Source organism: Lagopus leucura, unplaced genomic scaffold, assembly GCF_019238085.1.
Source record: "Lagopus leucura isolate 7727_CA_CO unplaced genomic scaffold, USGS_WTPT01 Super-Scaffold_100002, whole genome shotgun sequence".
NCBI classification, from domain to species: domain Eukaryota; kingdom Metazoa; phylum Chordata; class Aves; order Galliformes; family Phasianidae; genus Lagopus; species Lagopus leucura.
In genome coordinates, this window is record NW_024962263.1 from 82926807 (window position 1) to 82953505 (window position 26699).

At 35.6% G+C, this 26699-nt stretch overlaps 1 protein-coding gene across 8 annotated transcripts in view; it reads left to right on the forward strand.

Moving 5' to 3' along the window:
* EFR3A (EFR3 homolog A) overlaps positions 1 to 26699 on the forward strand; it is a 69017-nt gene that overhangs the window by 17930 nt on the left and 24388 nt on the right. For 6 of the 8 annotated variants that reach the window (XM_042869610.1, XM_042869611.1, XM_042869612.1 and 3 more), the window contains 8 exons: positions 3230 to 3306; positions 4576 to 4703; positions 5310 to 5460; positions 13077 to 13198; positions 16442 to 16591; positions 21137 to 21274; positions 23664 to 23742; positions 25018 to 25153. In XM_042869610.1, coding sequence (XP_042725544.1) covers positions 3230 to 3306; positions 4576 to 4703; positions 5310 to 5460; positions 13077 to 13198; positions 16442 to 16591; positions 21137 to 21274; positions 23664 to 23742; positions 25018 to 25153 — 981 coding nt within the window. Of the gene's footprint in view, positions 1 to 3206; positions 3307 to 4575; positions 4704 to 5309; positions 5461 to 13076; positions 13199 to 16441; positions 16592 to 21136; positions 21275 to 23663; positions 23743 to 25017; positions 25154 to 26699 lie in introns of those variants that run through there. The other 2 variants (XM_042869609.1, XM_042869608.1) reach the window with 2 other exon arrangements.

Here is a 26699-nt window from a genome sequence, read left to right on the forward strand (position 1 = left end):
GATTTAAAGAAATAAAAATATATGAATTTTAATGTTGATAGTGAATACTTTGAAGAGTTTTTTTTTTTTTTTTTTTATATTTCATCATTATCAGTTGAGGCGAACTGTTCTGTAATTAAATAGATAACAATGTAAAGATACTACTGAAAATCCAAGAAAGGTAGGTTTTTCAACTCTGGTGCTGTACACTTATTTGTAGGCCTTTTCTGATCTCAAAATTGACTGTATACCTTTCATTAGAAGATCAGTAATAGAACACTATTGGGTTTCATTTAACTGAAACTATCTGGTTAGGCTGTGAGATGACCTTGTATGGTGCTATCTGATATCTCACCCTTCTCAGTTGAGAGTCTGTATCTGGGTTTTATGCTCAATTTACATGGCTACCATAGCTCTAAAATATTGTTTTCAGACTTAGTTTGTTGCAAGAATTTTCTTACTATATGAAGAGGGAGAAACAAATTCTAAAAGAATTTTTTGACCTCTACCTTAAGTTTAATATTGCATGATATCTTCTATAATACTGTGCTTGAGATAGCTGTAGAAAATACTACTATTATTGTATTAATATTTTGCTTTAACAAATAATGATTAAACACATTTTTTACCTGGGAAATTTACCTTCTGTGAAGCAGAACACCAAGCATGAAAGCAATAGTCTGAAAAGTGTCGAGTCAGGTGCTGAGCTGTATATCTAATTAATGAAACATTCAACAAAGTCTTATTTTGGTGGATTTTGATTGTTTACTTGAATTTCACAATACTGTGTAACATACTGGTCACTTAATAGGTACTCCTACCTTATTATGGTTTTACTTGATTTTAGGATGTTGCAAAACACTGGTCTTGATGGGATAAAATTGTACAGCTTTGTGGTAATATAAGTAGATTTTTAACGTCTTAATTCAGAGATATCTATATACGTTTTCCAGTGGCGTATGAAATGGCTTTGATTTTAGTTACTGAATACCTACATCTTTTGAATAAATGTGGAGTTTTACATTGATTAGTCCTCTAAGAGGGGGATGTCAACAGAAGTAGTGCTCAAAGTACTTGGCAGTAGTAACAAAGTAGTGCTTCACAAATAAATCCTCAGTGTTACAGTTCTTTACTGCTTGAATATGTTTTGCTTTTATAGCTTTTTGAGGCCCTAATTTGCATTCATTTTACTGATTATACCCTCATCCATGACTTGAATGAAAAGACTAGCTAAGAGAACTTAGAGTCAAAGTCTGGCTTCAAAAACAAAGATCTATCTATTGTAATTGTTTCCAAATAAATGAATTGGAAGAATGAAGTTGTCAGACTCTTAGTAGAATTCGGGCTTCTGTCTAGAAAATGGTAACATCATAAAGCAGTTTGAATAGAGGGTAAATTTACTCCTGCAGAGCCTTGTAATCAAAAAGTACAGCAAAGGAAGGCTTAGTCCTGAACTTCCCAGATGTTTTAATAAGTATGGTACAAAACAGCTCTGATTTCTTAAGTAAAGAAATGCAGGTCCTGGTAGGTTTGTGTAATAGTTCTAAGCAATCTAATAATTTTGGAGATAAATTGTAAACAACAACGTTATCCCAAAGGTAACCTTTATTCAATTGCTGTTTTGAGTTGAATGTGATTAATCTTTTGCAGATTTTACTATTCTGAGCAAATAGTTTTTGGGTACATAAGAGGCTAGCTTTTTGTGAGACGTTTTTAAGGTACCTAGCTACACTGAATGCTGTAGGCAGCACGGTATGAAAGACTAGGTGTGATGTTCATGCAAACTTGGCATGTAATTAATTAGTGTATTATTGGACTTGTTTCAGCTCGGTGGTTTTTGTTCATCAGAGCTGTTTTAACATTGGTCTGAGACCTGACCAGAGAAATAGTCTGATGTTTCTACTGAAACATTTTAACTCCAATTTGCTGAAACGCTTACATTCCTTGGGAATAAATCCTCATCCTAAAATCCTCATAAATCCTAAAGTGAATGGGACAAATATCTAGAAGCTTTTTCTCTGTATGTGTGCGTGCGTGCTGAATTTTATTCACTTCAGATGCTATTTTTAATAGAAAGTGGAATTATTCCAAGGTACTAGTAGTCCTGAATCTTAGGGGGAAAAAAAAAGAGAAATGCTTTCTTCTTAAGTCTCTGTTTACTAAAGTATCTTTTTAAACTAATAGAATTACAAGCTACATTTATAGCTATGATTGTCAATGTATGAATACGGTATCAGTGGGAGAGTAGAAATAAGGTCAAAAGAATACTTTCTGCCACTCCAGGTGACTGTCTTTTTTTCTGATGCAAAGGGAAACAGTGAAATAATGGAAGTGGAGAATCTTTTGTTGATTGTGCTTTGTCACGGAGTTGACCAGATCAATCTATGTCCGTGACAGGGGCGACAGGCCTCTGCCCTCCCCCCCCCCCCAGTCCCACAAAAATGGGAAGGAAGGAAGGGAGGAAAAGAGCAGCGGCAACAATCTATGGAGGAAAACTTATTTTACTATAATATTGGAATACAAGATAACACAATATATACAATTTAATTGAAATTGAGACTAATAAATCAGACAAGATAAGAGAGAGAGAGAGTTCCCGGGACCGATTCAAACCTGAAAAGCTTGGAACGGCTAGGAAAGCACCCTCCAGCACCCACTGCAAGGCAGCAAGAGAGCGCCCCCCCCCCCACCCGGAAGGGCCAGATCCCGTGACTGCTGTAATGTACAGGGATAGGTACTTGGAATTGGGGCAATGACACTTTAATGCCCCGTACACTACATGATGTTTTGATGTGGAATACTGAAACCCAAAAACAAAAAACAAAAACAAAAAAACATAGAACCATGACATGCTTACATCAATTTATATGATTCCCTCTAAAATACAGTGACGATTTCAGGAGCAAATAGAATGTGTGTTTGGTTAGGTTTTGAAGTGATCATTTAGAATGAACATAAAGGAGCAAGTGAAAGTAGTCTTGGTTTTTGTACTGCTAACTTTTGAAATTCCTTGGTCTTTCCATGTATTTTTTGGAATGGCTTGATGGCAGGTGCATTTCCAATGTTTGCATATTTTTGCAATTATTGCTTTATACCAGTTTTGCTTATATGACTTATCAATCTTTTTCAACTACCTTAATTTTCCTTATGTAGCAAGCACTATCTTTTTTTTTTTTTCTTTCTCTTAAGGTGAAATTACCAGAGTTCCTAAAATTTTGTTCTAAATTCTGGTGGCTACATCTCTCTGCAGGAGTGTGCTGCTGCTGTGCTGCTTTACGACCTCGTTACAAGCGTCTGGTAGATAACATATTTCCCGAAGATCCAAAAGTGAGTGATGACTTAAAATTGTAAGGGTTATTGAGAAGTTAATTTTTTTGTAGGGAACGCTTCAGCATTTATTTTTATTCTCACATTTCACAGTAAATTCTGCTGTAATGCTTCATATCTTTGACAGAGATTAGTAGAAAATTCATTTGGAGGGGAACCTCTTTAAATAGTTGACTAACTCCCTTATCAGAGCAGGGCAGTGCATACTGAAAAGAAAAAAGTATGTTTTTCTCAACTAAATGGAGATTTAATTAATGTTGGTATTCTGCCACAGAGGTAGCATTTGACTTCATAACAATTTAGAAACCATGAACACTTGTTTTGTTTGCGTATGTAAACACTTCATTTGAATAATCTCAGAGTTGTGTTAATGACTATTCTCTGTTGAAATGATTTCTGAAATAACAGTTAATAATGCTTTTATCTGTACATAATCATGATTGTGCAGTGTAATGGAGTTTGTTTATGGTGCTACATTTTTTTTAAATGTTTTATATCTTTTATCATGGAAAAAATGAGCAGAGCAGTCAGGATTTGTATAATGTTTGGATTATTATCTGCAGAGTACATGGGCTTTTCATTAAAATGTATTGGTAATGAGTGCTAGTTACTGCATTGATGTATGTTAATGGCTTTAAAGGAAACGATTTATGTGTATAGTAAGCACAGGAAACATGGAATCATATGGTTTTATAGCTTTATTGCAATCTCCTGACTTGATGCAAATATAGAGACCTCAAGTGCCTACAGTTGTAGTTTTACAGCTGTCTGTGAACATCTCCAAGCTGGTCCATGGTGTTTCACTGAATTGCAGGGCTTTGCTAAAATATTAGAAGACTTGGTTGATAAAATGTACTTACCTGCAACTGATCATGTTTAACACTTCAGCCATTTATTTGAAAAAGATAATGTTTAGAGAACTTACAGGAAAATAAAAATGAGGATGTCCATATCACAGTTCACGTTGTAACTAATATATTAATTTCTGCCTGATCTTGTTTTCACGATTAGCTTTCAGGTAGCCTGTGTTTCAGCCTTGTCCAAGACGCTGAAGAAGTGAAAGGTTTAAAGTAAAATCTTGTTTTTACATAACATAATTTTTGAAGTTACTGGTTTTTGGAGCTAAAGCTTTTGGCTATTTTGCTTGAAAGTTGCATATTTTGTAATCTGAGTCAGATCTTTTACTCTGAGTAGCCAAAATGAAAGCACTTAAAAGCTTCATAATTTCTGTAGATGTAATTATTTTTATTTGTTATTTTGTGTTCTTAGGATGGACTTGTTAAAGCTGACATGGAGAAGCTGACTTTCTATGCTGTTTCTGCACCAGAAAAGCTGGATCGAATTGGTGCTTACCTGGCAGAGAGACTGAGCCGAGATGTTGTCAGACATCGATACGGGTAAGGAAGTAAGTCACAACATTAAAAACAGATGCTAACAGGTAGCTGAACATAGGGTCAAATCAAAGATGATGAGTTTAGAAGGTAAGGTGTAGTCAGAAGGAGAAAATTATAAGTAATATGAATATGATGTCCAAAAATATTGCATGCAAGAATTGGAAGAGAAGAGCAATATCCATCAGAGGCCATTGTCTTTGGTGTAAGTGATGTCAAAAGATATTTTTATAACTTTGTAGAATGGAAAAATGGCAACTTGTTAGCATAATTAATTATACTCATTTTCATTTAATTAGAATGTGCTCTCACTGTGCAGAATTGTGGATAATTTGATGGCTTTCCTTTCGTGGGATTTGGATTGTGAAAATGTAGAATAGAAAGTTGGGGTCTATAGTTGAAAACGAAATGTTCTAAGTAGAACTGTTATTACTGTATTTATTCCTTTGAAAAATCCTGTTTGACGCAATATAGAAATTACCATTTTCTTCTTCTTTAGATCCTGTGAAAGATGTACCTTCATCCTTTCTTTTCTAATTTTTTTCATAGTGAAGACTTAATGATAAATGTTGCACATGCGTTTATGTTAGTTTCTCCACTATTAATTTTCAGATATGTTTTAATTGCCATGGAGGCATTGGACCAACTTCTAATGGCTTGCCATTCTCAAAGCATAAAGCCGTTTGTGGAAAGCTTTCTTCATATGGTGGCCAAGCTTCTGGAATCAGGTGAACCAAAGCTGCAAGTTCTTGGAACTAATTCTGTGAGTAAACTTGGATGCTAACTTAAACTAAGTTTTTGCTTATTTGTTAAGGCAAAATAGTTTCAGAATTGACAAAGTATCTGTCAGCTACATGAACTGAGAAGGTTCTGCGTGTGGTGAGATACACTGTTTGGGCACAGAACATTTACCAGCTAGAGGCAGAAAAACCTGTTTCAAACTCTTTTGATGGTTGGGCTCATCCTCTGCAGAAATAACTTCTTCTGGAAGGAATAGGAAAGCTGTTTTGTGGATTCTTATTTTGAGACTTTGACAGACCTAAAGACACTGTGTAGATAAGGCAATGTTTTATTTCTTTCAAGCAATAAGAGAAGTGATGTGAGAAAGAGGAAATAAGTTCCTTTTTCATGTAATCTAATGTAAAGTAACTTAGATTTAAATCTTGATTCTTCTTGAACTGCTGCAGAAAAAACAGACCTTGCATTTAATGTAGGTTGTTGTTGCTAGCTGTGAGGAATGTTCTTTGTGGATTCTGTAAAATTGTTGGACTTTCCTGTGGGCATGATTCCTAGCTCATGGAATTAAATGAAGCTGTACTTCAGGGAGGCAAGAAGGTCTATTAGAGTGATATGACTCTGGTGTAGAATTTCCTCCTAGATTTGAACACAAAGGATTCTTGCTGTGACAAAGGGGAGAAGCTTCCCCTTGTACCTCAGACCACCAGGACAGTTTTACTGACAGGAAATGTGTTTACACTATATATATATATATGTATACATACATATATATGTGGATGCCCCATATAGCTGTGGATGCCCCATCCCTGGGATTGTTCAAGGATAGGTTGGAGGGGATCTTGAGCCTGACAAAGCTGATCTGATGGGAAGGTGTCTCTGCCATAATGTCCCTTTTAACTCAAAGTATTCTGTTTCTCTGTATGTGTCTTCTTTAATATCTTTGAGCTCTACTTCCCTGATTTTTTTTTATTGTAAAAGCAGTGCCTTGGCATGGTCCCTTATAGAATTAGAAAAAAGCTTTGGAACTTATTTTCACAGCTGCCAAATGGAAGATGTATATCACTGTCCAGTTGTTTAAAATCCTCAGTGATAAACAGTTACTGTAAACCTCCACTTTGGTATACAAGGCACACATCACTTCCAAATGAATATTGAACAGAAGTTCACATTACGGTCATCTGTTTGATATCGCTGTCTATTCCTAATGAGGCATTTTATGAGCAAAATGGGTCAATAGATTTCCTAAATTAGGAAATATTTCTTGTTTTTCTGTCTTGAAACTTGGTAAGCAAAAATGAGATGTTAAATTCTGTTAGGAGAGTGAATATGTGGATCTTCAACAATATTCCAAAGGCTAGTTTTAGTCTATTATGCTAATTTCTCTAGATGCCCCATGTAGTAAATAGAGAGAAAAGTCAATTTGTGTTAACTCTAGACGAGAAAACTCTGTATTGGCAATGAAATTGTCTTTTACTGAGGACATTGGCCTACTAGGATCTTAAATAAATTTGATGTCAGGCATGGAGAAGGTTTATCATCCCATTTATCCTTTTATAGCTTTTTTTTCCCTCCCAAATAAAATATAGATGGTGAAGTATAACTGAATTATCCTTTATGTGCTTCAATTATTCTATTGTACCACTTTGAGAGGAAACTGGTACTATCTGAAATAGCTATGAGTAAAACATAAATTGGGGAAAAGTCAGTATTTGGGAAAATTTCTGTATTTTTTTGTTGTTGTTGCTGTTGAAAATGATTTTCACACTAGCTTCTGCTTATAATCACAGTCATATTCTCTATCTTTGTAAGAATATGATGATTATTTTCCTTTCCAAAGGTGACTTACAAAGATTCACAGGAATATAAAGGCACTTATGACTTTCAAGTAAGAGCCAGCTGTCTTAATTGTTGAATGTTTTTTCTCAGCCTCCCAAACAGACTTTGCTTCAAATTAAAAAAACAAAAAACAAAAAACAAAACAAAACAAAAAAAAAAAAAAAAAACAAAAAAAAAAAACCAACAAAAAAGCCAGACTTATTTACTGAAAGACTTCTTGAAGTTTGAAGTCTTGGAAAGACCTGGAAGCTGCTGATGGCGCCTTCAGGGTTTTTCCGTAACTTGTAAATGTTAGGTTCTTGGAGGCAGAAATTTTTCAGTTTGATGCTCCATGGAGGGATCCTTAGCTGTCTTTCCCACTCCTCTGTATGAAACACTGCTCATCACACCAGGACTCTGTGTGTGCTACACTGACAAGTTATGGGGATGTGGTTTGGGGGCATGGTGGTGATGAATTGATGGTTGGACTAGATGATCTTAGAGATCCCTTCCAACTTCAGTGATCTTAACAAAAAAGCCTGCAGAGTTTGTATTCATCTCTTTGACTTTTAAACCTATTATTTTTTTAACTATTATTATTTATTTACATTTAAAAATCAAAGCTGAAGAATACTATTCTGGAAAAACAATTGTTTTGATTTTTTTATTTATGTATTTCTTGTGCCTGCTCTTCAAATTAGTGAATTATTTTCTGATTTTTTACATTGCATTTGTAAGTAATTTCTTCCTAGAAATTTTTTAATAACATAACTGTAAACCTGCTTACACAGATATTTGAGAACAGGTGGAATTGAATAGTGAACTGTTTCATTTTTGGAGTAGAAGAGGTTTCAAATTGGCAGTATCTGTAAAATACAGAAAGTCTGTTTCTGTCATGGTAGATATTTTTATTAACCGTGTGCTAAGACAACATATGCTGGTGGGGAAAAAAATGTGGTAAGAAAAACTGAGACTTCCTTTGCTAAGTAATATAGAATCTGAAAGCTGATTGTAGTAAATTTATTGTTCGGAAATGTATTGAAGTGCTTAATTTCTCTCTTGTTACCGAAATTCTGTAAATCGGCTTAAAAAATTATGTAGAATATTTGTATCTCCCTTTGTACAAATAATTAAATGTGTTGTTAGATCCATGGTTGTGATACTATTAGAGTTAATTCATTTTGTCTGCTCTTCTTAACCAGGAAGAATAAGCATCTCCAAACTCCCTGGGAGGAGGTTGTGGCAAGGTGGGGGTTGGCCTCTTCTCCCATGTAACTATCGATAGTTAAAGGGAATGGCCTCAAGTTGCACCAGGGGAGGTTCAGGTTGGATATTAGGAAAGAATTCTTCTCAGAAAGAGTGTTCAGGCACTGGAGTGGGCTGCCCAGGAAGGTGGTTGAGTCACCGTCCCTGTAGGTATTCAAGAAACATTTAGGTGTTGTATGAAGGGACATGATTTAGTGGGGGAATATTTGGTGACAGGTGAACAGTCAGACTGAATGATCGTGGAGGTCTTTTCCAACTTTGGTTCTGTGATTTTGTGTAAAGAAAGGTAGAAGAAATTTTTTACTTAGAATGGTGAGGGTCAGGCTTACCACAGGCTGCCCAGAGGAGCTGTAGATGCCCAATCCCTGGAGATATTCAAGAGCAGGTTGCCTGGGGACCAGAGCAGCCTGATCTGCTGGGTGACAACCTGCTAATTTCTAAATCACTAATTTCTGTTACTGAGAAAACTTTTCTTTTCATTGTTAATTGTCATTTTAGTAGTGCATTTATGAGGTTAATGGTACCCAGTGCTGCACACAAAATGGAGCACAGGAGGTTTCTTCTGAACACCAGGAAACATTTCTATGTTGTGCAGGTAACTGAGCACTGGCACAGCTTTCACAGAAAGGCTGTGGAGTCTCCTTCTCATCCTTGGAGGTGTCCAAAAGGCAGCTGGACATGACCTTGGGCCCTGTGCCCTGGATGTCTGCTTCAAGAGGGTCTAGATGGACTCAGAGGTCTCTGCTGTTCTCAACCATTCTGGAATTCTGTAGCTGTATGAATCTGGTGTTTGAACCTTGAAATATTTGTTCTTTCTATAGTTGCTTACTGCAGTGCCTGTATACGTTCACACACTTCTTGTTATTCCTATGTGATAGTTTCCTCATAATGTAGTAGCTTTTTCTATAATTATCTATATCATCATCTCCCCACTTCAAATGAAACATGAGAAAAATTCAGGCTATCAAAGATATTTGAGTTGGAAGCTCAAATATCAGAAAATACTGCTCAGATCCAGCCTACACATTTTACAGATCGTCACTTTAATGTAACTTAGATTTAAATATAATGCATTTTGATTCTTCTTGAACTGCTGCAGAAAAAACAGACCTTCTTTAAAGACATCTAGAGGGTGTCAAAGCTTCTGTCCCAACATCTATTTTTTCTACAGATATGAAGTATTGGCTATCTCAGAGTGATAAGACAGCATAATTATACATAAGTAATTATGTCTTTGGGAGTTTAATTTCAAAACTTGTATGATTTACTCATAGGACTTGTGCAGTCTGTTTCTCCCTGGTAATATGATTCAACTTTCTTGACTCAATCCTGGATAAGCATTTTCTGAAAAACCTGCATTTTCTGAAAATGTTCCTGCCTTAGTGGTAGATTTATAAGGTTTTATACTACTTGAGTTTTATTGATTTCAAAATTAATGGAAATAGATATTAGCAATGTAAGTACCTCGTTGTACCTTCTGTATTGTGTAATGTTTGTATTGGAAAAGCTTCCAAAATGTCGGTATGCTATTGCAAGCATTTACTATGATTGACAGACATGTTTACATCTATATATATTAAAACAAAATAAGAAAGCCTACTTTAAACATATCCTAGGCAACTGCTTGAAATTTCATTTAAAAAATCGCCTTTTTAAAGTTAAACAGTTTTTGTGTTTGTGTTGTGCTTGAAAATATCTCAGATGCTTAGGAGTCAGATGTTGTAAGTTTAACAGCTATAACATTTTAAGAACATCACTTCCCAGCAAGTAGGAAGTATAGACTAATATGTACTGTGGAAACTTGTTCATGACAGTGCAACTCATAACAGTCTTACGACTGTTAGATTTCTTGTGACCTAAATATTTAGTCATCTGAATGCTAAGCCTCGAAATCACTTGGAAGTGCTTTATGTTTGATGGATGAAATTATGATATATTGGAGGGAATCATTCTCTCTTTCTGGGTATTTAACTGTGAGCATTGTTTTAAGAGGCCGAGTACTTGCACCCCTGCTGTAAAATGGCATTGCGGTTTAGGAGAAATGTTCAGAGAGTAGCTAATGTTTTCATGGTCTCAATTCTTCATTAATTCTGATAAAAGAATTTCTTAGTACAAGAGGAGATCTTCCTCCTAGCAAATACTGTTATTTGAAGTCAAGTCCTCACATATTTTAGATGGTTACTGCTGATCCTGGATGCTAGAAAAGTTAATAAGCTCATGACCACATCTATAGTATATTACTTCTGTTTGTGCGCTGATGGAAGTTTGCTGTGTGAATCAGTTGTAAACCTAAATGCTTGAATGTTTGAAGAACACTTCAGATTGTATTACTCTTTTTTTCCCCCATGAACTTAAGGATTGATTAGGTTTCGACTTTCAAAAACAAAAACAAACGAAAAACAAAAAAACCTTCAGAATGTGTACTTGTTTTGTAATAAACAATCTGTGAAACAAAATCGTGAGAAATAAATAAGACAGTAAAGCATTTTCCAGTGTACGTTGAGGGAGAAGATGGTTTTTATACCTCACCCTATTGAGAAAGCAGTGTGATTGCCGTTCAAGGACTGAATTCTCATCTGTGGCAGCAGAATATACAGTTCTTTTGGATTGTTTTTGTTGTTCTTGTTTTGCCATTTTGTTGGTTTTTTTTTCACTTTCTTACCACCTGACTATACAAGCTCTTCACTACAGAAAGTTATATAAAATGAACAGGTATTAGACAATTTTGCACCTTTTTCAGTAATGAATGGGAATATCGTTTTAGAAACTTTCTGAAGGTGAATTGATAGTGTGGTTGCAGTGGATAACTGTCCTAGATAAAGCAGAAAAAATAGTAGTACAGAGTAGAATGTGGTATATTTTTCTCAGGAATGCACAGGTTTGTCTTTCAGTTATCTCAGACCCTCCATAAATCAGTGTACTGTAGATCATACCAAATTTGGGCTGATCTTTAAGTATGTAGGAAAGTGATAAAAATATCTGCATCTTTGTAGATGCACAACAAATGTCTCAACTTTTGTTTAGCAATTGATAAGAATGCATTGCAGAGGAAAAAGTGGAGTTATCTTAATATGACATCACTGTGCTTCATGAGGCAACATCAGCACGGTGTTAGACCTGACATCTTTTCCTTGCCCTTTTTTTTCTTCTCTGTGTAGTCCATTCTAAAATTTTCAGTGGTAGAGAATCCACAGTGCCTTCAGGCAGTCTGTTCACTTAGGTGGTTTATTTAATGTTTAGCTCAAGCAGCTTTTGCTGCACTGTAAGCTCGCTATTGCTTTTCTTACTACCACTGAACAAATAAAACATACTATTGGTTTTCTTTTCACAGCTGTCTCTTCTGTATACTGGAAGACTACTGTCTTTTTTGGCAGCTCTAGAATAGATAATTTAATACCTTTCAGTCTTTTTAATTTTTTTTTTTTAAAACATACAACTTGTTCATCTGTAGAATAATTGAAGGACGATATCACTTAATCAGTATCTTCAGCAGTGATGCTTAAAATGGATTTGTTACTTCATCTATGGGTTTATTAATGCCAATTGGATGGCAAAACTTTCTTCATAGATCTCACAAATAATACATATCATAATTAATTGTTTTCTTTATCATGACTGTATAAAAGCATCAAATTTTGTTGAATACAACCCTCAGTTTCTTATCTGCATTCAGTTGTGTCTGATGTCTGTTTGCGCAGCTGCCTTAAAATGGTAGCCTCTAGTAAAACTTGAAATACTGTCTAATTCTAGAAGGGCCCCTTCAGAAACTCACTGAGTACCATACTGCAGTTTGATGTTTTACATGTATTGGTATTTTTTAAACCTTTCTGCATCTGTTGTATGGAAAGTGTTCTTTTGACATCATTTTTGTAGCTTCTCTGAGATTGGTGGGTTTTTTTTAGTCAACGTCACTGAAGTTTTGACAATTGTTGCTTCATCTGGATTCACAAAATCTGTTTCCTTGTCATAGGAATAATTTAGGCTGAGTTGATCTGATTTCTAGTTGACTAATTTACGTTGATTGTTACTTATCCCTTCGTTACTTCGTAGATGTTTGCAAATCTGGATATTTTTTGTGGCCTTTGTGAGTGAAACTTTAGATAAATGGTTCTTCGGTTGAGTGGGTTACAGTTCCATGATTGCTCCCTTCCTTATTTTTTCTTCTTTTTTTTACCTATTGTGAAAATAAACAGAATTGACAGAATTCCTTCATGTTTGTTTCCTTTGAACTTGGTTGCTGCTTTGCCAGTCAGTGGCATTTCTTAGATTGCATGACTTAAAGACATTTGCTATTGAGATGTTTCCATATTGCATAATACGTAATTTGATTCAGTTTCATCATTTAGTAATGATCTAAATAATCTAAATGAAGTTCTGGTGGAAATTCTTTAAAAAGAAAAGCTCTCAGTTTGATTTTCTTCTACGAAGTTAGATGTTTAAACATTGTGATATTATTTAAAAATCTGGATTCCATTTTAATGCGCTGTTTCGTATTATTATTAAATGAAGCTTAGTACTCCTTGGTATCAAAAACTTCTTTAAATATATTTCATTTTCCAGTTTGTCAAATTTGCCAACATTGAGGAAGACACACCTTCATATCACAGACGCTATGACTTCTTTGTATCTCGGTTCAGTGCCATGTGTCATTCATGTGACCATGATCCAGAAACACAAACTGAGTAAGTGCTGTTCCTTATGTATTGCAAAGAATTGTCTGTAAAGTTTTTATTATCGTATGTAGTGGAATCATTCATTCCGTGGGGAAAAAAATGAAATTGACTTCTTAAGTGGTACCAAATATTGAAAATCTTAGATAGGTTGGACTCATAGAATATTCAGGTGAAATTTTAACTCATTGATGACTGCTGAATTGCATGGATTCTCTCCAGAAGGTCAGCACTTATTACTTCAAATGTGTGCAAGTTGCATAACTCATTTGAGAAATCAGTGGGGCTGCCTACATAAATAGAAAAGCATATTTTGAGTCTGTTATTTGAGAATTATTCTTTAAAATTGAATTTTATTAGATGTCTGTCATATGATACTGTGTGAAACTGAAATGCCTTTGTGAAAAATTTAATATGAATTCAACATTATGTAAGCACCACAATGTTTTTAACTTTAGCTCCCCCTAGTGCTTTTTTTCTTTATGTGAATCGTTCATCAATATTTAACTGTATAATTTTCATCACTGTTGCACTCATTTATTTCCATGCATTAAATTATTCAACCAACTATGATAAGTCCATATACTTAATCAGGGAGTGTAGTGACAGGACAAAGGACAAGAGTTTCAAACTAGAAAAGCGTAGGTTTAGGTTAGGCTTAAGTAAGCAGATCTTTCAAGGAGGATGATGAAGCAGTGGAACAGATTGCCCAGAACAGCTGGGTGTGCTCCTTATCTGACCATTCAAGGCCAGACTGGATGTGACTTTGAGCAGCCTGACTGAGTGGGTGGCAGCCCTGCCCATGGCAGGGGGTGTTGGATCTAGACAACCGTTAAGGTCCCTTCCAACACAAACTGTTCTGTGACTCTTAAGCAAGAATGCTGGTTGCTCTTTCTCTTAAGCAAGTTGCTGGTGAAGCTGGTGTATCATGCAACTACCTTATAACAATATATTTCTTTCAGTGTGTTTATTTACCTGAAGCTGATGGTTACAAAGTACTATATTCATAAACGCTTTAATGAGTTTTGTGATTTTTTTTTTTTTAAAAAAGATTTAGTGTAAGGAAAAGAAGTATTAAAGTACTTAACATAAAACATTCTGTAACAGGTTAACATATGGAGCACAGATTGAGATTTTTTTTTTTTTTAGTATTTTTTTTTTTTTAGTATTTCTTCTACCTTCGTTTCCCCTCATAAAAGAGATAATTTCAGTAATGATCACGAGCATGAGATGCATTGAGAGTGTAATTCTGATTTATTTGTCAGGTATTATCTGCAGCTCAGGATACTCCAGAGTAACATACGTCAAAGGAGTGGTTATTATTGGAGTAAAATAACCCTGTTAAGTGTTCAGATTTGCACATTATCAGTCTACATTGTTACATGTGCTTCAGTTTGCAATGTTATTGTACCCTTTAGGGAGGAATTTCATCCTAGTGACCTAAGACTGCACACACCCTTGATTTAAATGCTTTAATATCTTATTAAACCTTTCCTTTATGGGTTAAATTTGATGCTGCAAGCCATCAAAACTTACATCTTCTTTTTCTAGACCTCCTTGTAAAACAGAAGGAACATAAAATTAGTGCTACTAATGCTCTAATACACAGAAGTATATATATACTATGGGAGTGTTTATACTATGTATAAATAGTACTATGTATAAATATACCATAGTGTAGTATATACTATATATACTATGTGTATGTTTGGTGGCCCTGCTAGGCAGGGGGGTTGGAACTACATGATCCTTGGGGTCCCTTCCAACCCGGGTGATTCTGTGATTCTGTGTGTGAGTGAAAGTGTTTTTACTTAGAATAACCAGATTTGTAGCAATATAACTTCTTCACATCTTTGCAGACAGTTTGAATGCATTTCTTTTGAAATAGAAATTTAAAACAAGTCCTCTTCCTTTGAGAAAAAAATCATTCTTGGAGCTGTCATATTAAATTTGCTGTAAGTGCAGGGGTAGCAGATGACCCTTGATTCCAGATAACAATTCTAAATGCAGATATCACAAGTAGCTAGTGCATTTGATAGAGCCTGGAGCATAATTCAGCTTATCCTAAATTGGGCATGTGTAGCTGCAGTTTGCCTGTGTAGCTTGAGGTTCCATTGAACTTACTGACTAGAATGTGAATGGGAGTTTGAATAAAATCTACATTTATGGTCAAACAATGGAGATTTCTGAGCCTGAGAGCAAATCTCACCTCATAAGTGACATTTCCCTTTCAACAGGAAGTCTGCAGAAAAGCCATTGTATCAGCAAAATGTTTTGTGATGAGTTAATAGTTAAAAATCAGAGATTCTGAGAAAAAAGCATTGCTTCATTTTAAACACTAAATTCATATCCAGGTTATTTGTAGGTGACAGCAGTTGCCTGTGAAAAGTCTTTCAGTGATGGGATTTTGGAAATTCTCTGTCTTAAATGGCAATCTCAGATCCTTAATATTGAAAATTTAATATTTGAAAAGTTCACTGTGGTTGTACTGGAGGATCAGACAGTGCTTTGATCGTTGTTTGTGTATCCCTCTCCTCAGATTTATATAAAAACACTATTGAAGTTGTACTTACACATCTAAAATGACTAGATAACTGCTGTTGGATTTTGTTTGAATGCATGTAGCTTCATTCAGAAATAGTTTTAAAAGAGAGGGCTGCATTGTTAGCCATTTATAACTTGATATCTGAAAAATAAAACAGCGCTGAGTTGCTGTACGTTTCATCGTACACGTTCTTTTTGTTAAAAATAATGAAAGTATCTAACAGCTTGACTAAATCTTTTCTAAAACTGGTATTAAATTTTCTTTTGTTGTTTATCAGCCACAATTAATTTAGCTAAAAGAGTTTTAGAACAAAAGCGGTGGCTCCTTTGGTGTGTCGGGCTTAATTTGACAGAAGTACCTATTGTGTGCTTTCCATCGTGTTCATCTTCCACAAATCTTTAAAGACTTACTGTTAATCCACAACCTTCACTACAGTTTTTAAAGACTTAATTGTGTTATTGTGGTTGCTGTTGCAGCAGCTGAGCAGTGCTAGTTTCACAATGTTTTTCTACAGTGGAGTAGGTTAAGTTTGCCACTGATGGATACTAAACTCCATAGAGCTTATCAAGATTTATCAGTAATTTCCAAATTACTGTTTTTGAGAACCTGATGAAATTCCACACTACATAATTGCTGCTGTGTAATACATAGACAGCGCTGCTAAGTGCTGTGTTTCTCCTGTTTCATAATTCCATTTCTTCCTTCCTTAGGATCCGAATTGCTGGAATCAGAGGCATTCAGGGAGTGGTTCGTAAAGCAGTTAATGATGAACTTCGAGCAACTATATGGGAACCTCAGCACATGGATAAGATAGTACCATCATTACTGTTTAATATGCAGAAGATAGAGGATGTTGACAGGTATTTTTATTCCTGACTACTAGTAAGTTTTAGTTTTTATGATACTGATCTTTTTCTTACTGGTGGAAATCAGTAGTTTATTAGCCAAATGTTCTTGAAATAGAACAGCTTTACCTACCTGCTGCTAATACTTTTGTCTTTTCGACCACCTGCATTTCACTTGTTCACTGTTCAAGAAGTTGTATATCCATGTTTACTCCTCAATTCTAATTCTGTTTTTGTAATATGTCAGATGCAGTGATTGCTAAGCAGAAGTTTGTAGGTAACTCAGATTTCACTAGTTATATTTGTTAAAAGTTGAGGGTTCAATTCCTGCTTAGTCATCGGAGCAATTCCCTGTCCTGTCTGCAGCAGTTCTTAAAGAAAAATTCTACTCTTTTTGCCCTGAATAGCTTCCAGGCATATTTACGTGCCAATTTGGCATTCAGAAAAGATCTATGCAATTACTGATGTTGAGAATATGCCATTTACCTTAGAAATGTCACTTTTTTTTGGTCCATGTATATATTCATGTCTTATCACTATGCAGGTGTAGAAAATGGTTATTGATAGCACTGTAAAACTTAAGCTTATGAAAACCTACTTCAGCTGTGTGAAAAAGCTTAAATGTTTGCATCACATGCAGCCCTAGCTGCTTCGAAACTTGCCTGGTAGGCTCAGCAGGCATCCAATGACAACATGCTTTTTATGCTTTTGTGTGACACTCAGCTTTCACAATCATTCAGTTTTGTCTTTTTTTCTTTTCATACCTCAGCTTTACTTCTTTTATTCCTAACTATTAGTACCTGGCTCTTCTATTAAGTAAATTTTCAAACGAAATGGCTGAAATTTGTTGTCTGTCTATGCATGCTTTATGTATTTACTGCTTATCATTAGCAGCTCACCAAGTACACCCAGAAATATCCACTTGGATTTTAAATCTGAATGAGAGCCAAAGGTTTCTGAACCTGCTCTTTGAGAATGTTTTAGCCTTTGCTTGCTCTCACAGCGTTTCTAGATGTTCTTTCCTTAATTACCCCTTACAGTGCCCCCAAGCATATATTTGCCTTTATGCAGCCAAGTTAACTACTGACTGAAGGAGGGTTTGGATTGGCTGCATAAAGCAGATCAGTTTATATCTGCTACAGGACTCATTTTTTATCATTTGTCGAGCAATGCAGCGTTGGTGGAAGAAAAACAAATCTGTCATAAAGCAACTGTTAATTAAATATCTGAACTGGCTTCTTCAAACCTTTTCCTATAATGCATATTCAGTAGAAGAAAAGACTCATGAATTTCCATGTGACAAATAGGGGCCTTATGATGCACATATGATAGAAAAGCTGAAAACAATATTTATAAATTGTTGATCTTCTGGCCTTAAATGATGTTAGAGAATGTCCTATTTTGTTTTATATGAAACTTCATATTTTGTGGAGAACAAAATAGAAGCTTTGTGAAGAGTAGGAGTAAGAAACATCTGTTTTGGCAGATGGAATGAAAGCGTGAGGAAGCAGAAATTCTAGAAAATATCCCTATCCGAAGTCCATAGAAAATAATTGTGGCAATGTTGAGGCAAACATATGTAAGCTTTACCTTAAAGAGCAGCATAATTTATGTTTGTGTAACCTTCAAAGCTTAACTCCTGAATTCAAATCAGAAGATATAGTTATTGGAGTTGAGGATTGAAAATTTACACTTTTTTTTTTTTTTTTTAAAGATAATTGTAATTGTGGCTCATTTCTTCCATGTGTCTGAATAGGTGACTCTCAAATAAATTTGCCTGCATAACGTATAAAAACTACTGGGTTTTTTAAGTTGTACTATGCTACAATTGCTGTGCATACTTTCAGTATATTATAAACCCAAGGGATTCTTCCCTCCCTTTAAAGATTTTCTAGAAGATTCAGAACAAGGGGAAGGTATGTATCAAATAGAAAATTTAAAGGTTATTTTCAGTTATTTTATAAATTATCATTCAAGGTAACTGTAAAATTGGAAGTGTCAACCTTATTTAAGGCAAATAGTACTAATACTTCTTAGAGACTTAAGTTTGAATATATCCATAATGTTCATATAACTTCTGCAGTTTCTTCCTGTAACCTCTTCTGAGCAAGAATCCAAGCAGTGCTTCTCAGTTTGTAACTTATTTTTATTGTGTTTTGAGTAGAATTCTTCCAGGTATATCAACTGTGTATGTTCTTTGCCTTGTTCTCTTACCCCATCCCACTCCTCTCTGTAAAACTATTTTCTAGTAAGTCTGTGTCAAAACATTAACAGGAATGATTCTCCTACACAGTCATTTGTGTCTTTGCTCTGAGGAGGATGACTGTATGACTATACCAGAGTAGGAAATAAAGAAAAGAAAAGAAAAAAAAAAAAAAAAAAAAAAAAAAAAGAGAGGCAATCAAGGTGCTCAGCAGCTCAGTAAAGCTGCAGGTTACTCGTATTCTAATCATTGTGCTTTTATAAAACTACTTCTCATTACTTACCTAACAGGGTGCCTGGGACTTTATTACTACTAAAATCTAACATGCTAGCAACACTTACGGCTTTCTGAAAGTCTGATGTTAGCAGAAGCTACAAGGTTTTTTATATTATGTCTCTTAAATCTCAGTAATCCTGAAATACTAGAAGATTTTTCCTATTAGAGTATCTGTAGAGTACATAGATATTATGAGCTCATTTGACTTGTGGCATTTCTGTATTCAACCTCTTTCAGTGCTATAAAGCTGTGATTTTACTACGCTGAAGATTTAACACTACATATGTTGATACCTAATGCTTAATGAATGTTGCTTTGAACATTTATTATACAAGCTTGCACTGCAAAACAGAACTATAAAGAATTTAGCATATTGATTTCTGCACTCTTAAATCTCCTACTGCATAGATACATTACTTTTAATGTGGGTGAATGAATGCTCACTTCTGTTTTTAACGTGTGCTTTGTGAAGAATGCAAAAAGCAAACAAACACTTTCTACCTATAGGTACAGTATTTCATTAGAAGTAATACTGCACCTCAGTGAGAATTGTTTTCTTTTTTTCTAAATCTCTCTATTCTCAACTGCTTAATTTAAATGAAATGTCATTAACTGCTTAATGGTATGATGTGTGAAGTGCTTGAACTCAGAATAGCTTTCAATTGCCTTTAATTTGTTGAAGTAGTTCAAGTTCTGTGTTTTGAAAAGGGCAGTTGGATGGGCAAAGAGGCAAGAAACAAAAATAAAAATAATTAAAAGCATGCATCAGAACTGGAATATGGCAGACTAGATGCTATTTCGGTAAGGTTCAGCCATTCACTGGTTATGGTGCCAGTGTTCAGTTTTTGTATGGTGCCAGCACTTCCATTTTTGCAGCGTGAGGATAGGCTTCAAAATTCACTTGAAGAATTTGGGTCCTGGCTGGTTTTACTTTGTCCAAAATAGATCACGGTTTCCCTGATTTTGCTTCTTGTGTCTGTAATTCTCTCTTCAATTTAGTATTTTTACTGTCCCTGTACCACAGTGATATAAACAGTCAACCTGATTCCCACTCACAAAGAGAAAAGAAGTAATTGCAAATGATAGTATTTGAACTTCAAAAAACATGTTAATAATACAAAACATTCAAACTTTTGCACTGCAGTATTTACTGAGTCATAACTTAACATTTGCATATAAAATACTGTTGGTATTTGCTGATTTTAATTCATTGGGAGATACTGCAGTGATTGAAGAAATGGCAGATGTGTTTTGGGGGGCTCTTCCCACTTCTAGCTTTTCCTTTACCTCCCTCCCATAATATCAGAAGTTTTATCATTCTTTGCTATCAGTAATACATTTCTATAATTGAAATAAACGTAGCGTTAATAATATTAGCACATTGTAATGCTGGAACGAGCTGTGTCTGGCATAGGGCAGCCCTGGCCTCTGCCCCCAGGGGCTCTGCAGCCCTCGGCCAGCACTGGGGCATGGGGATCCAGCACTGTTCACTGTGGTCATTAGCCACTTTCTAATTGATTGTCCCTTTACTTCTACGTTATCTGGTTAGAGATAACTGTGTGGGTGACAATTTTCTAATTAGTTTGAAATGTATTTATTTTTTTATAACTTGCTGCCCATCTGTTTCTGCAGAAATATTAGAGTTTTATTTAACACCCACAGTATGGATTCAGTAGTGGGTAGGTGAATGAGATTGTTAGTCTGAAGAAAATAACTAAGGTTCTGCACAACTCCTTATGATTTTGTGACCTCTGTTCCATTTTTTGTAGGAGGCAGTAGTTGATCAAATGCAGTAGGAACAAGTCATATCAGTATTCTAGACATTTACTTTTATCTTCATATGTATTTACTATTGCAGTCCACAGTGCTGAGTAGATATATAAAGGGTCTATGCAGTTCTCATATGAGATAAAATATTTGATTCGAGTTCTCTTTTGATGTATATTTGATAACAATTCTTGCCTGGATCAGCAGACTGGCATTGAATAAGTGTAATGAATATTGTACAGCCAATTGCATACACAGTATGGAAGGTAAATGTTATTCAGCAGTAACTTGAATGTTATTTTGTCTTATTTCAGCAGAACTGGTCCTCCGTCCTCTCCTACAGGAGGAGAGAAAGAGGAAAATCCTGCTTTGCTGGCTGAGAACTGTTTCAGAGAACTGTTAGGAAGAGCAACCTATGGAAATATGAATAATGCTGTCAGACCTGTTTTTGCGTAAGTTGGAAACTTGTGGAAGATCTTACCTTAAGGGATTTTTTTATTTCATCCTTACATTCAATTCTTTCTTTCTTTTCAGCATTTAGGATTTGGCTAGGTTATTGAAACTTCTTCAAAAAAATTTTTTTTTTTTTTTTTTTTTTTAAATTCACCTCTTTCTTGGCTCTCTCTTAACTTCAAACTAATTATATAAGGAGAAATGCAAGTCCTATTTTGTTGATTTTAGAAGCATAGCATAACGGTTAGGATGGGTTGTTGCTACAGCTGGCCTTTCTCCTGAATGGGAAACTGTTCAAGGTGCTGATAATAGCTGCAGTCAGAGAAGAGATGAGCCAAGTTATACGAAAGAGTACTGTGTTCAGACTTCTACTTTCTTGCAGTTTTCTTCAAAGACCCATTCTGATATTCTGTGAAGAATGTTTTTAACAGCTTAGATACCAGAGAATGGCAGATGTATGCATATTATGGACAAATGTGTCTATACATTGTTGCTGATATTGACTGTTAAGCATTTTTCAGTTTTGTTCTTGAAATTATTCCAGGTGTAGCCTTTGTTTTCTTTTTTTTTTTTTTTTTCATAATAAAAAAAAAGTAAGGAAACAGAAAACACAAATGTTGATATAACTTAAAACTGCATCTTTCACCTCTGTTAGTGTCTTCAAATTAGACATTCACTCAGGAAAATCTTCGCAGGAATCTGTAAGTACAGTAGGTGTACAAGTACATCTTGGTGATAAGGAGAGCTGCCCGCTCCTTGTAGATTTTCAAGATACCCACCTGTTAAGGAAATATCTACTTTTAGATGCTGTAATTCTTGCTACAGATTCTGATTTGATTCATACACTGAAAGACTTTTAAGCTACTGAAAGCCTTTTTTGAGTTACTACTATTAAGCACAAACAGGAATTCAAAAAGAAAATTGGGAAGATCATTTCCTTAATGAGGAAGCTTTTGCAACCACTTACTATTTGCCCAAAGGGATTAAATGTGAGGCAGCCATGCTACTACCCTACTTTCTGTGTGCATCCACTGTGCAAATCTGATGCACAAATTGCCAGTTACCAGAATTTTAGCATGAATTCGCACTGTTGAATAGATTAGACAGATCCAGAGAAATACAGAAATCCACTGAAAACTTGCATCTTCCCAAGTATAATGAGTTATACCCTATTCATGCCATTAAATGCCATTCTTGTGACAAATTATCTGTGCAAGCATTTTGAGTAATGTCAAAAGTATGACGTTTGGTATTCACTCAGCAAGCATGATGCATGAGATTTTGTTGTATATGCCTATACAAGCTTCAGATCTCCTTTCTAAACATCAGTATCATCTTTTCATTTTGTACTATAAAGATTGTTTTCATTGGTTACTGCTAATGTGGTTGAATTCAGGGTCTGTCATTGTCTCTTGATCCATAAATTAGTAATTTGCACCAGTGGTTATGCTGTTGCTTTTAATTTGAGAAACCTAGTAGTGTACATTTGTTACATGCGTGCGATCTTAATTGAAGACGGTTTATGGCTTTTGTTACTCCAATGTTAAAATGCTTTGAAATCTTACTTAGATGTTCTATATTCAGAGAACTGTGATGGATGGGGAAGGAAATGAAACAAGATTTGACATGATTTTAACAAAATGAAATGTACTCTGCTGAAAATATAGTTTACTGTGTTTTACAAAATCATAAAATTATGTTGAATACACTGCCTGCATTATGGCAAGTAAAATATATCACCCATCTGAAAATATATATATATTATATATATATATATATTTTTTTTTTTTTTGAAGGAAAATTCTTGCCCATCAAATATGTTGTCCACTCAGCTATTACATAAAACGTTAATTTAGGCTGTCATCTTCCCGCTCACCAATAGACTGGAAGGTAACCTAAAGCACAAGAGCATTGATTTAAACCAGTGGTTTAATCAACCTTGAAGTAGCTCTTCTGGATCACTAGGTTGGTAGAAGTTGGCCAATGAGTTTATACAGAATCTGGAAGTTTCAGTTAAATAAGTTGAAGCATCCTGTCAGTCCTCTTGTGTTCTGAGTGCTGACTACTTTCATCTGTGTGCTTCCACATTTGCTATTCTGAGGCGTCTTTAGGTATTTTCTTTGGGAAAGTTCAAACCAAAAGAGATGCTGTAATTAAGATACGTATTTAGAAACATTGCTTAAATTGAAATTTTGTAAGAAATTTGTTGTTTGTTTAAGAACAGTGTCTGTCCTTACCTCAACCCACAAGCTTTGTATTTTCACCCCCTGTGCTTTTGAAGAAGGGGAGTGAGAGAGCCAAAATGTGATGCTTAGCTGCCTGTTAGCATTAAACCACTACAATTGTGTAGAAAACCGTGATTTCAAATCCTTTATTTTTTATTCACAGGCATTTAGACCACCATAAGCTATGGGATCCCAATGAATTTGCTGTTTCTTGCTTCAAAATCATCATGTATTCTATACAGGTAGGTATTTTCAGGATTTGTTTTTCTCACATACGCATGCTGAGCACACAAAACAGTTAAGTGCTTACTTCACCATGATAATACTAGACAGTAGATTATGTCGGTAAGTCCAGAAAGTCCATTTCTGTTCCTTAAACTTTTCAAGTAATGACCTAATTGTTCTTTATGATAAGAGGTTATTTGAGATATGTTTTCAATGAATGAAGAAGGTTTTTATGGAGTTCTCGAGTCATTGATTGCTCAGCAAGCTACAGACCAAGGAACAGGATAGCCGTACTGCTCTGACATTGTGCTTGATAAAGAAATCTCTGAAGTTAGTTAGATCTCCATGCAAATGCAGCTGTACTGATTTTACTAACTAAGAAAAAAACTTCTTACGAAGCAGTGCTGCTGTATTTATTTTTTTCCAATGGGCAACTTCTCTTGTTTGTTGCCAAGTGACCAAAGTCTGTTTCTTGGGTTATATCAAGCACTGACAACCAAAAGTTGAAGTTAGAAAATTCCAGCTTTGTAGGATAATAGAATAATGCTGAGTATTGTTAGTATTTGTATCAGTTATGCTTTTCTGCAAGACCTGCTGAAATCCTTGAACTTCAATTAGCTGGATTAAGTACCATGTCATACATATAGTCATAGAATCACCAAGTTTGGAAAAGACCTGTAAGATCATCCAGTCCAACTGTCCAGCAATCACCAATAGCTCTCACTAAACCATGTCCCTCAACACAACGTCTCTCTCTTTGGTGACTCCACCACCTCCCTGGGCAGCCCATTGCAGTGCCTGACCACTCTTTTGGAGCAGTATTTCCTAATGTCCAGCCTGAATTTCTCCTGGCATGACTTGAGGCCATTTCATAGAATCATAGCATCACCAAGGTTAGAAAAGACCCACAGGATCACCCAGTTCAACCATTCACCTATCACCAATAATTCTCACTAAACCATGTCCCTCAACACAGCATGCAAACGTTCCTTGAACACCTCCAGGGTCGGTGACTCCACCATCTCCCTGGGCAGCCCATTTTCTCTAGACCTGCTCTTGTGGACATTCCGAAGTATTTTGAAACTGAATTTCTCTGTACTGAGTTGGGTGGACCTGTTGGTTTCATCTGTTATAGTTATTTAAAATCCATTTAGATGTGAATTGATGGTAATTAAAAAATGAAAAGGTAAGAATGTTGTAAAATAGGAACTTAATTGTGACTACAGCTGAGTGGTATATAAATACATTCTTATTAAAGTCACAGGTGAAGCTGATATTTCCTTTTTTACTAGGCACAATATTCTCATCATGTAATACAAGAAATTCTTGGACACCTTGATGCCTGCAAAAAAGATTCACCACGAGTTCGTGCTGGCATTATTCAGGTTCTTTTGGAAGCAGTTGCAATAGCAGCTAAAGGATCAATAGGTAAGTTTTAGTAAATTAATGGCATCTGATCAGAGGATAGATCTGAGAGATGGTGGGTTTTTTTTCCTTTATTTTCAGACTGAAGGAAAGGATTTACTTTAAGGCGGTTTTGTGTGTGTATATATGTATATATACATTTTACCTCCTACTCCTTTACAATTAGTCAAATATATTTACTTTGTCATTTAACTAATTATAGATGTGTGATCTTTTGCTTAAAAAAACTTAAGTTTACTTTTATGGCCTTGTGAAAGATAGCAATTTGTTCTTGATTAGCAATTGTGAAGTCTGGGAGAACTGTGTGACTACAAGAAGTCAAGAGAACTGTTGCTTTGTAATTCAGCTGCTGTGACAGGACTAGTAAGTAATATAGGAGTTGAGAGTAGAGTGATCCTTCACAGAATGGCCAGGGTTGGAAGAGACCTCAAGGATTGTGAATCTCCAATCCCCCTGCCATATGCAGGGCTCCCAGTCTCCCCATTTAATACTAGACCAGGCTGCCCAGGGCCCCATCCAATCTGGCCTTGAACACTTCCAGGGATGGGGCATCCACAACCTCTCTGGGCAGCCTGTTGCAGTGCATCACCACTCTCTCTGTAAAGAACTTCCCTCTGACATCTAACCTAAACTTCCCTCCTTCAACTTAAAACTATTCCCTGTTGTCCTGCAGTTATCAACCCTTTCAAAGAGTTGATTCCCCTCCTGTTTGTAGGCTCCCTTTAGGTATTGAAAGGCTGCAGTGAGGTCACCCTGCAGCCTTCTTTTCTCCAGGCTGAACAAGCCCAGCTCCCTCTGCCTGTCTTCATAGGGGAGGGGCTCCAGTCCCTTGATCATCTTCATGGCTCTCCTCTGGGCCCTCTCCAACAGCTACCTGTCTTGTACTGAATTTTGGAAATTTTACCTTAGTAACTATGAAGCAGCTGAAGTAAGGTGGATTATGTAATTTAAGATATTGTGTTTCCCTGAAATAAGAGTTGTTTTTAAGTTGTGCAGGCACACATACTTAATCTACCCTTTTTTTTCTTGGCGTTGATGTTCTTGTTGAAACATTACTGCTTTGCATCATGAGTTTGTGTCTGAGCCTATCTGTTTATGTAAGACTGTTTATATAAAATTGACTTAGCTGCAAAAGTAGACTGTGAAACCTTTTATCATACTGTGAAAATACCTCATTATTTGATCCAATGCACATATGATAACTGGATTTTAGTAGCAGGATTTGGAAAAACTGAAATTCAGGGACAGGTGCTTGTAGTTTAACACATTACTGACTGGATTTCAGCAAACACTCTTTTAATATATAAAACTTGTGTGGAAGGTAGACTGTCCAACAGTTAAGCACCTCCTCAGCCACTTGTTTACTTTTCTTCAAGGAAAAGGAGAAAATAGAAGGCAGGTGAGAAGTCCAATGAATCAAGATAAAAACAATTGCTTAAGTAAAGCAAAAACTATAAGCACAAAGAAAATGATTTTATTAATTACTTCCCATCTGCAAGGAGGTGTTTACCCACATCATATGTTATCAACAGTTTGAGTTTAAAATCCA